General features: G+C 46.8%; 2 protein-coding genes and 1 non-coding gene across 3 annotated transcripts; all 3 read right to left on the bottom strand.

The window, feature by feature from the left end:
• Window positions 1–128: 128 nt before the first annotated feature.
• On the bottom strand, window positions 129–199 carry TRNAG-GCC. Its single transcript has one exon. It is a non-coding gene; the product is annotated as a tRNA-Gly (tRNA).
• A 1189-nt stretch (window positions 200–1388) lies between these two features.
• LOC106865717 lies at window positions 1389–3062 on the bottom strand. Its single transcript, XM_014896353.2, has 2 exons — window positions 2674–3062; window positions 1389–2564 (listed from the first exon to the last, which is right to left on the bottom strand). Exons 1-2 carry the CDS (start codon window positions 2986–2988, stop codon window positions 2544–2546), a joined length of 336 nt encoding a protein of 111 aa, XP_014751839.1. The 5' UTR covers window positions 2989–3062; the 3' UTR covers window positions 1389–2543.
• A 462-nt stretch (window positions 3063–3524) lies between these two features.
• On the bottom strand, window positions 3525–5224 carry LOC100839887. Its single transcript, XM_024457610.1, has one exon. The coding sequence runs from the start codon at window positions 5045–5047 to the stop codon at window positions 4397–4399; it is 651 nt and encodes a 216-aa protein (XP_024313378.1). The 5' UTR covers window positions 5048–5224; the 3' UTR covers window positions 3525–4396.
• Between the last annotated feature and the right edge of the window lie 7833 nt (window positions 5225–13057).

Raw genomic sequence — 13057 nt, 5'->3', positions numbered from 1 at the left:
TCGTTTTCAAATGGTATATGCTTTCATATTCATTTTTGCTTCCGGAAAAAGAAAGCAAAAAGAAATATAGTATCATAGCTTGACTGCATGAAATAGATTAACTTTTTTTTTCAAAAAAGCAGCAAATTTGCACCAGCCGGGAATCGAACCCGGGTCTGTACCGTGGCAGGGTACTATTCTACCACTAGACCACTGGTGCTTCTTGCGTTTTTCTAGAGAAACCTCGGATAAAAATTGTTCAGAAGTACCAAAATAACAATAAATATATGTTCACGGCACCATAATTCATGTCTGAAACCTGTTAGGTTCGAACTGAGTTGAGTTAGCTACTGAAGAGAATCAACTCATGATAAGGTCTGTGTGTATTCGTAGATCATCAATTTGATCAACAAGATAAGTTACATGTTATAAAAAAAAGGTATACAATTATATTTGTATTTGAAAGTTTTCAATGATTTTTTTTAAAGTAACGATATAATTTTTTGTGGCACATGGCTCATATTTCGTTAGTAAAATTGATGATTTAATAATACGTACGGGTCTTATATACCTGAATGGAGGTAATAGTTAATTTAATTTCTTTTCTAGCTAGAACAAGGTGAGATGTTTGTAGATATCATGGCCTGTTGCCTAGCCCTACAATTGAAATTGTGCATACATTGATACAGCACACTGCAAGTGGAGCACACATTGCCCTTCCTCCAAAGGCAAATGGAGCCAAACTGTATCTAGCACCACGTACGGGCCGAACTTGGCACCTCCACGGCCGGATTACTTGCCACCTCGATCGATGGGCACGCAAGCAACATCAGCAGTGGAAGTGCATAGGATGGCTGACGATGACAACACAAAGGGGTCTCACGTAGGTACGTACTCACGTTCAAAAAGGAGCCGGAGCACCCGAAAGAGGAGCAGGAAAAGCGCTTGTTTTCTGGAGCTGGCGGAGTACCTCATCTCGGATATCCCCCGCGAGATGCCGCGGGAAAGCGCAGCAAGCAACAAAAGCCGCATCGAATTTTCAGTTGGTGGCAGCACTTTGGCATCCATCAAAAAGGCGCTATTGCTCGCCGCATATCCTCCGGATCATACCTTCCTTCCTCTCAGAATTAATCAACTGCAAACACCAGCTAATTAATCTCAAAACTGTCGTCTCTATAGCTCTCGATCAATCTGCACCCAGTCTAAATTGCTTTGGAAGGTATGAAGAGATTGATATGGAGCTTAATTTGGACTAGATATCAGGTCATGGAAAATGTAATTAAGGTAGGTTGATGCAAAGGAAAGGCTGACGCGACTAAAGAAAACATCTTTCTGCCGAGAAATAAATAAAAGGGAGAAAAAACCACCCCTCAAGGTCACAAAGAGGCAGTAACACTTGGGGATAAAAGCACCCAATGGGAGCTTCCTCTTCTCCCCCTCTTACGCGCCGGCCCAAGGGCAAGGCAGGGGCAGGGTCAGGGCACGCTCCATTATCCATCCATCTATCGTCCATGCACACGCAACACCATGCGTAGGCCACAAGATCTTGATTAGCTTATGTCATGCATGGTGCTAGCTACCATAAGCGGCCAGCAACTACCCGGTACTTACCAGCTGCTGCTTCAGGGTGTTGTGTGTGTTCTTAACCTGGAGTGTGCCCTCGCCATGGGCAACATGTGCTAGCTAGCTTCAGACACCAACGGAGCTATAGCGTGGACTGCTTTCTTCATTCATGAAGGGCTAGCTACTTGGCGATCTCTGGGTGAAACGGCGGTGCCATGGCCGGCCGGGCTCACCGGGCGCGGCGATTTTTACCTCTACTAAGGTAGGGCAACTTCTATCCTTTGGCAATTGTTCTCGGGCGGGTTGTGATCGATCTCCTTGTGACTACTGCAAGATATGTAGGAGAGTGGATCGATCTTGTGTTTTTCCGGAAGGGGAAAGGTGTGTTTTTAGGGGATGGTGAAGTGTGGTATATGGATGTGAGCTTCCTGTGCTTAGGTCTATCTATAGTTAGTTCATGTGTTGAGTTTTGTATTTGATATGTCCTTTGTTACCCGCCGTGTATCTATTGACTGGATCGAGTCATCAATAAAAATAAATTTGATAGTACCAAGTAAGTTTGTCTGCAACATTTTTCTGCATTAGTAAGTGTTTGCTTAGTTTGATATATACTACAACATTATACTCCATCCATTCCATACCACAAGCAGCAGGGCCGTGGCAAATTTGCCATTGAGTGTTGAAAGAGGTCTCAAATTTCAGAGCCAGTAAAGCCATTGGTGTTATGGGCCTAGCCCAATAATTTCAACATTATGTTGGTCCACAAACAGAGTCATACATTGCAACTATGACAATACAGGAGCTAGATAGCTAAGCTAGTAGCAGGAGAGGAGAACACCAACAAACAAGGAGACGCATGCGGAAGCATGGTACTGATCGAGATTAACTTTAAAAGACAACCGAAAAATTAACAAGGAACACTAGCTTAGGAGTGGAAGCAAACACAGGGACATTAGACTCCCTCCTGCATATAGAAGCAACTGCAAACTGCATCAAACATCTTAGCCGTCTTCTTCGATCAACTGTAAAGAACAACCAAACACACAGTTACTAATAAGGAACAGGGACGAGCAGGAGGAGGAACAGTCTCCCTCCGTGTATATATATGAACAAGCGCATCAAGATTCAAACCTCGTCTTCTTCTACGATGCCGCTGGCCATGGAAACCCCGGTGCTGGTGAATCGATTTCCCTGATGAGAAGCGCTAGCAGTTCCTTCTCCATCTTCACCTGGAAACTCCACGCCGTCCGTTCCCTGCATCCTCTCCGCCAAGGTTTCCATCTCCATGTGCGACCACAAGAGCCACACACAGGTCAGCAACTCCCCGCCGGTACCCAGACTCTTGGCGTGCAGGTACCCTCGGCACCTGCTGGCAGAGAAGCAGAGCATCTCCACCCACACGCCTTGGATCACATCCCACATCTCCTTCTCGTCACCTATAGCCATCAACGCTTTAGCCAGAGTACATGCCTCGTGGACGAAAGAACCCCCTTCTGGTGACTCCCCGACCTGGCTATTCTGTCTGCAATTTCTCTTTCCGTCACAGGTTGTTGCAGCTTCTCCTGGTCATCGTCCTCGAGGATGTCCTTGAGCTGGCCATAGGCCGCTATGAACAGGTTCCTCCTTGTGCCGGCCATTAGCATATCTGGTTTTGCAAACAGCAAGTACATCATGTAGTTGGACATTTCCCTGCACCACCCCGAGGCACTTATGCAGGGGGTTTCCTTCCTTTTCCAGCAAATTTCAGGGGCACCAACAATTTCAAGCATAGATCTTGTACATGAAACAGCAAATTCAGCAATGAGGGGCATTTGTCTGTATTGAACGGTGGCATCCAGTGCCTGGTTAGGTGATGCGCCCTTGCTATAAAAGCATAGGTCTGTTGCGATGTGCCAGAGAAGGACACTCTCGTCAAATGATCTCTTGATGCTCCACCCTAGGCCATTGCTGCATCCCATCTGCTGAATAGTCCACTGGCCCCTTGTGATTGTTGAACCTCGTGTAGTCGTCAGCATTTCGTATGTGTTGCTTCCACCAACGCTTCACATGTCCAAGAACCAAAATTGTAATTCTGGAGGATGAGTTGCTGGGCTGCATGCACCAATGTCGGTTAACATAGTCCTTGCATTTGAGGCAACTCAGGATGGACATCCTCGTGGTGTACTTCTCGTTACGGGCAAAGAATCCCACAAAGCTATATTGGGAAACCAGGCCACACAATGTCGAACCAAACATTCTCTCAGCATTCCCAAATGAGAAGTATTCCAGCACGGCAGTACAGCACAACAATGTATATGTAACCTTAACGTCGTTATCATTATAAGCTTCTCGGTGACTCCTGTGGAACAGACCAATGGCTGCGAATGGCAGGACTGAACTTGCAAACCGGAAGCATGCAGCAAAAAACCAAAACCACATGATGGTAAAATCCTCGTCGCCTCCTCTACTAATATCTGTAATAGGTACAATCCTTGCTTTCGTGTAGAGAAGATCGAACATGTAGGATAGCCTTTCTTGCAAACAAGCATACACATTTTTATCATCTAGCACCAAGAAGGCTTTTGTGACGTCAAGCCGTTCATGATACTTAGATGCTAGGTCCACAAAAAGTTTATTGACCTGGTCCCTACCTTGTTCCTGTAAAACAGGGGAGCTCTCGTAATTCGTTTCATCAGCTTCTCCCTGTGATTGATCAGGAAGACGGTTGGCCTCAACATCAACTTCGCCATCCGCTTGATCAGGAAGATGGTTGGCCTCAACATCATCTTCTCCTTCTGCTTGATCAGGAAGATGCAGGCTGGCCTCAACATCACCTTCTCCCTGTGCTTGATCAAGAAGATGGTTGGCTTCAACATCACCTTTCCCCTTGTGCATTGGTAGGATGTTCAGCCTGGAAAAGAGCTATTACTTTGTCCACGTATTCTTTAACCGAGTTGGTATCACTACTGCCGCTGCTTCCCTTCTTGTCCTTGTATGTCTTCGCACTGACCAGGCTATTAATGCTAGCGCTCTTCAGAGCCAGTGGCTTCTCTATGCATCTGATGACCCCAAGGATGAAGAGCATGATCGCTGCCTGCAACAACTTCTTGTCGTCGCCTTGCCATGATTTGCAAAACACGTAGATGGACACCGTGATCTGCGATACAGCGGTGAGGACATGCCGCCTCCACAGCTCGTTGTCTTCCATGCTGTACGCAGTTATGCAGTCCTGTCCTCCGAGGTGCATCAGGAGCACAGGCGCCCATACGACCTCCAGGATGCTTTCACCATTTGCCAGGCTCCCCTCCTGCTTCTTGTGGCGATTGAAGAGGGCGGCGAGAGCATATATCGCAACAGCGTCGCTCCCTAGGTACGCCAGCCATATCAAAACTCGGAAGGAAGCGGAGATGGCGGACTTACGACGGGGTGCGGAGAGGAAGAGGAGCCACTGAACAGATTGGCTGCCGAGGACAAGAACACGCAGCTGCCACTCCTCCCACCAACTCACAGCGCTTGAGAGACCCATCGATCTGGTCTGTCTTGCCCCTTGCTCTCTCCTGCTCTGAATCAATGGTCAGTCGCATGAGCACACACACACAAAGTGAGAGGCTGATTCGTTTCTAACTCCCCTTATACAATGGCTACAGCGTCCTAGCTAGTACATTTTTTTGGCCTTTACTACCGAAAAAACCATGTAGTAGCAGTAGTTCACTAGTTGCTCTCCTTTATATGTATATATATAGCAACTAGCTAGCAGTCGCTGCGCCGGCCGGCCTGCCTCGATATAGTACTCTGCTTGACTTGCCGAAGACACACCTTGTAGCTTTGTCTCAAACTCACCCCCTGTATCTGTTTGCATGTAGGCACATGGTTAGAACTAACTCTGGCGTTGTCATACGTGTACTGAGTTTCTTATATTAGAGCAATTTTACAGCACCCTGTTACTCTATATAGAGAGGTTGGAGTACCAACTAAATCTAACCATTGGTTTAGCAGGGTATTTTGGATTTTTTCGGAAATTAACTTAATTTTTCTGCTGTGCGGTGGAAAAAAAAGAAAAAGGAAACTGCTTCGTCTTCAAGCCGCCCCTGCCTATTCCCAAACAGGCACACGCCATGGCCATGGCGGGGCAGACAGCTTCCTCCTCTGATCCTCTCCCATCGAGCCACTTCCTCATTCTCTCCGATCCGCACGCGTTGCTGCTTTTCCCCATCGTCCCAAATACTAATCCGTCGTCGCGCGCCATTCTCTTCGTCGTCACTGATCAGTGGCTGCTTCTCCGTCGTCCCCATCGTTGCATCTCTCACAGGGCTGCTACCAGTTTGACTGGAGACGGCGCCTCGTTTCTCCTTCTCGCCAGCGTGTCCCGCGATGCAGATGGTGCAGTCCAACGTCGCCGCCGATGGCCGGCACGCCCGAAGCGTGGAATCTCGACGGCGGGGAATTCGCCCGCTCATCACATCTCCTCCGCAATCCTTGGTAGTGGTCGCTGACGCCGTTGTTTCTCTTCCGTGGACGAAGCCGCAGAGCCACGCCGGTGGCCGTGCGTTGGGTAATTTGTGCACCGTGAAGAGGAGTGGGGTTAGTTCACGGGTGAAAATATGAGGAAAAAATTCCCTCATGTGAAAGAATAACACTATGTGCTGATTACAATTTTACCCTCTAGATCCTGGTACTCCGTGACTTTTCGAGTCAGTACTCTGTTGAATTGGTGAGGGAGTGCCAAATCATATTAACCGTCAGATCAAGATAATTGGACGGTCTATAGTAACTCAGGGGTACCGTAAAAGAGCCCTTATATTAACTACTATCTCACATCCATAATAAGTGTCTTGAATTTAATACAAAGTTAACTTGTCCTGAATGCAATCACTACAGTTTTTATAAGTAACAAGGATAAGTTCACAAAACACTTGTCAAAATGTTTTTAAGTTTAACTAAATATAATCATATTTACAATATCACATAAGATGCTATGAACCTATGGAGATATGTATCATCACGGATCTAATACTAATTTAAAATTATAGATGTTGATAGATTTTCCTATGAATTCAGTTATATTTTAAAAAAAAACTTACAACGAAGCTAGGATATCTTATAGTTAGAAAAGCATGGCATACCATTAGCTAAAACAATTTCTACAATTACATGGAACCATGGATCACCTTCGTTCATGCGGATGTCGACCTTCATCGATCTGGGTGTAGATCTCCATCCAAGCCTTCCAGAACTAGGGCCTCCCGCCGCCCATCTTTCTCGGCACCAATGGATCGAACGGCACAAATTTCTCTGTTGGAACGTTCACGGCATTAACGCGGTTGAAAAACATGATGCGGTGCGAGCGCGTATTTTGGAAGGTGATTGTTCTGTGGTGTGTCTCCAGGAGACCAAACGTTCCTCCTTCGATTTAGCCTATGTCAAGAAATTTGTTCCTCGTCGTCTTGATCATTTTGCCTTCGTGCCAGCCTCGGGCGTGGCTGGTAATTCGGGCGGTCTTCTCACGATCTGGGATGGGGTGCTTTTTACAGGCTCTGTCGTGGAGGCTCTCCCCTTCGTTCTGCACGTCTTGCTTCGTTCCAACCTCTCTTCGGACTGCTTCCATGTGATCAATATCTATGGGCCTTGTGATGGTGCTGCCCGTGTGGATTTCCTGAATTGGCTTTTTGATCAGGATATTGGGGATGATGAAGACTGGCTCTTTACTGGGGATTTCAACTTCTATCGTTCTTTGGAGAATCGCAATAGACCGGGCGGCAACATTCAGGATATTCTCAACTTCAACAATACCATTGCGGCGCTTGAGCTCAACAAATTGCCCTTCCCAGGTAGAGCCTTCACCTGGAGTAATATGCAAGAGGATCCCCTCCTGGAACAGGTCGATTGGTTCTTCACCTCCAATGCCTGGGTTCTCAACCATCCTAACACTTTGGTACGCCCTCTTGTTCGCTCTACTTCGGACCATGTGCCATGCGTTATCAGCATTTCGTCGTCCATCCCCAAGCCGTCTGTTTTCAGATTTGAGAATTATTGGATCAAAATGCTGGGTTTTTTGGAAGTTGTTTCCATGTTCTGGAATCTCCCGGTTCATGCTAACTCGGTGGCTGGTCGGGTCGTTGCTCGTCTCAAGGCTATGCGAAGGGGTCTCAAACAATGGAGCAAACGCACTCCTCGCCTGGATGTCTGGATTGCTAACAGTGAGTTGGTTATCGATGAGCTGGATCACCTGGAGGAGCTCCGTCCCTTGGTCAAAAGGGAATGGAATTTCAGAACTCTGCTCAGGGCTCACGTTGAAAATCTTAGGGGTCTCAAAAGAATTATTTGGCAGCAACGCTGCTCGCTCAGATGGGTTAAGCTTATGGATGAGTCCACTAAATTCTTCCATGCTTGGGCCACGAAAGCTCTCAGGAGGAGAACCAACCCTGTTCTTCGTGAGCTTGACGGCCCAACCTTGAGTCCCACCAGGACAAAGCCCACGCGCTCTGGACTGTTTTTCACGATCGCTTGGGCCAGGCTGAAACTCGCGTTCTCCCGTGCTACCTGGCGGATTTGATTCATCGCCATGATGGGCTTGAGGTTCTTTCTGCGCCCTTCTCGGTGGCCAAAGATCGATGCTGTTGTCAAGGATCTGCCCTCTGATCGCTCTCCAGGGCCCGATGGCTTTAATGGGCTCTTCTTCAAAACCTACTGGCCCATTATCAAGGAGGAAATCTACGCCCTTTGTCATGAATTTTACTACCACAACGTTAGCTTGCGCTGTCTCAATGCTTCCTTCATCACTCTGATTCCCAAAGTGTTGTGCCCGGAATATGTCAATGACTTTCAGCCGATCTCGTTGCTCAACTCCTGTCTCAAGCTGATTACCAAATTGCTCTCCATCAGGTTGCAACGTGTTATTCTGAATCTCGTCCATGCCAACCAATATGGTTTTCTCAAATGCCGCTCCATCCAAGACTGTCTGGCCTAGACGTTGGAGTATCTGCATCAGTGCAAGCACTCTCGCCGGGAAATTGTGGTTATTAAACTGGACTTTGAGAAGGCTTTTGACCTCATCGAGCACTCTGCTATTCAGGCCATTTTGCAGAATATGGGTTTTGATGATAGATGGATGGGCTGGATCGACAACTTGCTGGACTCTGGTTCTTCGACTATTCTGCTGAATGGGGTGCCTGGCAATCAATTCAGTTGCCTCTGAAGTGTTCGTCAGGGGGACCCCTTATCTCCTTAGCTCTTCGTTCTGGCTGCGGATCTTCTTCAGGTTATCATCAACAGGGCGTTCCACCTCAACCTTTTTGGACTGCCCATTCCCAACGGTGATGTGGATTTTCCAATTGTTCAATATGCCGACGACACTCTTCTCATCATGCAAGCTTCTAGTATGCAACTTGTCTGCCTTAAAGCTCTGCTAGAATCCTTCGCCCAAGCTACCGGACTTCGCGTCAACTTCGCCAAATCCTGCCTTTTGCCTATCAACATCTCGGACCACTGTGCTGAAGTGTTGGCTGGCACGCTGGAATGCTCAATTGGTACCTTCCCCTTCACCTACCTGGGCATCCCTGTGGGTCTCTCCAAGCCCAAGATTCGTGACCTCATGCCGGTCATTGACCGGATCGATCGTCACCTGGCGTCCTGCGCTTCTTTTCTGTCCTTTGGAGGGCATCTTCAGGTGGTTAAATCGGTCTTCTCTGCGCTCCCTGCTTTTGCCCTTAGCGTGCTCAAGGTCCAGGAGGGCTTCATCCAGGCGATCGATAAACAGAGAAGGATTGCCTTGTGGAACAAATCGGAAATTACCGGCAGATGCAAATCCCTTGCGGCTTGGGAGAAGGTGTGCTCTCCGAAAAGTCATGGGGGCCTTGGCGTCCTCAATCTTTCGGTTTTCAACGAAACCCAAATGATCAAGTTCCTTCATAAGTTCTATAACCGGCACAATATTCCTTGGGTGAATCTGATCTGGTCCGCCTACTATGGGGACTCTGTGCCTTCCATGGAGGATCGCGTTGGATCCTTTTGGTGGAAGGATTTGCTCAGCCTCACCTCATGCTACAAAGAGATTGCGGCCCGTCTTCCTGGCGGTGGCTCCACGTTTTCTCTCTGGTATGGGTGAAACCGGATCGGATTCGGACGGATAATGCTCATACCATATCCTATTCCATATTTTTTATCGGATTCGGAAACGGTACGGATACAGGTTCGGACGCGGAAACGGATACGGAATATAACGGATTATGTCAGAAACGGAAACGGTACGGTAGCGGAGCGGTACCAGACCGGAAACGGACAATAATGGACGGATAATGCCGCATAATAGCAACATTAGCCAGAAGTGAACACCCAATTAATCCACGCTAGCAACAACAAATCACGTTCAGCAACAACCAGTCCACTTTGTACTACACTGGACACATGCTCTCAGAAACGATGACCACAAAAATATTAGTCAATTAGCCTGGTAGCAAAGAGAAGGGCAAAAGACTAAGACAGAAGCTATCGGGGAGAGAAGACTGAACGAGAGACTGAGAGAAATGACAGCGTTGGTGGGTTGTGGCTATGTATAGTTAACAGTTTAGTACATGGGCTAGTAAATGGGCCTTAGGCCTTAGCCCGTTAGAAGCACAAAACGGATAATATCCGAATTTTTAGGGTGGGATAATCCGACTTAAAATCCGGATAATCCGATATCCGCCGGATAATGCTTATACCGTATCCGAATAACATATCCAATATCCAAAACCGTATCCAACCGGATAGTCATTTTTCTTCCCATATCCGATACCATCGGATCCGGAACCGGATTTAGCCGGATAATATCCGATCCGGTTTCACCCATACTCTCTGGTATGATGCGTGGGATGGCGTCTCATTCAAGGATCGCTTTCCTCATGCCTTCTCTTTTGCCAGACACAAATGGATTACCCTCAGCGCCTTCGTCCAGGCTCCTGATCCCTTTGATCTGTTCATCCTCCTCTGTCGGAACTGGCTTTTAATGAGGTTCAGGAGATCTTGGAGACTCTACATGCCCAACCTCTCACGCTTCAAGACGATGACCTCTGGCTCTGCAATTGGGGCTCGGGCTCTTTCTCTACTAAAAAGTTCTACCTGCAGGCGTTCCCCCGTCGCCACCCTGCCTCTTCGTGGATTTGGAAGAACAAATGTGTTCCTAAGCTTAAGGGTTTTTGCTGACTTTTATTCTGTGACCGTCTCAACACTCATGACATCCTGGATAGGAGACACTGCCTTCGAGATGGTCTGACTCGTTGCCCGCTCTGCTCCAGCAATGCGAGGGAAACTAGCAATCACCTCTTCTTCGAATGCCCCTTCAGTATGGAATGTTGGCAGCGCATAAGGGTTAATTGGTTAAATCTGCCTTCTCCTGCGACCCCCAAGGATCGTATTACTGCCATCAAGGCATGTGTTCCCCCCTGTTTCATCGTGAGATTTTCATCACCGCTGCCTGGGAAATTTGGAAGAGTAGGAATGATAGGATCTTCAACAATTCGGTCCCTCTTGTCACTTCTTGGTTGGTCAAGTTTTAGGCTTTCTTGAAACTTCAATGTTGTAGATTTAGAGTGGAGGCTAGAGACGCCCTTCTCACTTGGCTTGTTGAAAGATCGGTATGGTCGACTAGAGGGGGGGGGTGAATAGGCGACTAACAATTTTACTTTTTCTTTACACTTTTAGGGATACAAGCATCAATACATGGGTTCACTAAAACGTCTAAATGATGAACACCCCTAGTATGATACAATAGCCGAAGCACTAACACAAGTAATAGATAATCAATTGAAACTTGCTTGATAGCTGAAGCACAAGATAAACAATTAAGCTTTGCAAGTAAGTAAAGGGGCAAGAATGATACCACACAGGAAGAGTAAGATTTCACCGGAGTTCCACCTATTGGGGTCGGTGTACGTCTCCGTTTGGAGGAGTGCTCTACCACAAAGGTAGAGGCGCCACAAAGGCTCACTCTATTCTCCAACTCACCACACCACAAAGGTGGGATGAGCTCTCACGACACCACAAAGGTGAGGTGAGTTCCACTAAGTGGCTTCCTTGAGGGCAAATGCCAACCCTTACAGACTTGACCGAGTCACTCTCCACAACTTAATTGGAGGCTTCCAATCCGAGGAAAAGGGCACGTCTCCACAACTTAATTGGAGGCTCCTTCCCGAATTCACAAGCACCACCTCATAAGATTAGTGGCCTTGAGGAGACACGTTCCGGCTAGGGATCCCAAAATCCTAAGAGTAACAAAATCCACAAAGGAAACAAGGAGAATCAACTTTTTGCTTTGGTGAAACTCTAGATCTAGATCTCCTCCTCCAATCCTCAAAGAATCAACAAGGGGGGAGCTCTGTGGAGGGAGATATAGCACTTTGAAGCTTTTGAAATGGTGTGGAAAGAGTTGGGCTTTGGATTATTTCATCCCGAGGTAGGGGATGACTATTTATGGGGGTCTCAAAATCTAACCGTTATGCACTAAGTCTGTCAGGGGAGGAAGTTCCGGTCATACACCGGAAGTTCCGGTCCAACCTCCGCCAAACATAAATAAATTTCAGGAGCATCATGGAGGTAGGCTAGACGTTGAGTGGAAGTTCCGCCCTACCGGAGGTAGGCCGGAAGTTCCTGGCCTGGAACAGACCTGGCAACACAGTTAGACTTTGGGTGGCTCTGTCTCGCACGGGTAGGCTTTATGTGGGTGCAAATAAGGTAGTTTGCGTATGTGAAGTTGATTCACCCAATACCTTCCTATTTGGACTCTCTCTTAATAGTACGGAGTTCCTACGACTCAACATAAATAAAAAGCCACTAAACACCGCTACGCTTCTTTCCTTTTTGAGGGCAACGAACCGTCTTGTGCCATATGATCTCAAATCTGAAACACTCGAGCACACGGTTAGTCCACGAGTCATGTTGTCATTAACACCAAAACACTTAGGGATCGAAATGTCCTGACACTTGTCTCTCTGGCCTCTGTGCCTTGATAGGGTTTGTTTTCTCCCCCCTTCTGATGTTTTCCCCCTGTAACCTTGCTTGTAATTGTTTTCTTACTTTTAAATATATATAGAGAGAGGAAAATTACAAAGTACTCCCGGGTGTAGTTACTCCCATCTTAAATATTCTACCATATGATAGAATATATTCTACTTTATCGCTTTTAATAAATTCAGATACTATTTATAAGATACTTCAAAGTGAAATACATGAAAAAATTGCAAGTTGGCACGTAGTTTTTACTATGTTTTAGAAATGTCTTTCATATTTGTATATACAATAGAGTATGTTAAAAAAACTGCATATTCTACCTAAAAAGTAGAATATATTCTATGTTCTACATATTACATACTACCATATACTACATTCTACATTCTCCCAATTACGCTATATTCTTCCAAATTTGTGTGAAACGTGCGTGACCCAGTCGCGTGTTCCCGCTCAGCCCCTCCCAGATTTTCTGCGTGCGACGTAAGAAAGTTACGCTGAGGCTACATGCATTGTTTTGAGCACTGAGCGCACGCCTCGGGCGGTTTCTCCGCAT

The sequence above is a fragment of the Brachypodium distachyon genome, chromosome 1 (genome assembly GCF_000005505.3).
Source record: "Brachypodium distachyon strain Bd21 chromosome 1, Brachypodium_distachyon_v3.0, whole genome shotgun sequence".
Lineage (NCBI taxonomy): Eukaryota > Viridiplantae > Streptophyta > Magnoliopsida > Poales > Poaceae > Brachypodium > Brachypodium distachyon.
This window is presented reverse-complemented; position numbering and strand designations above follow the sequence as displayed.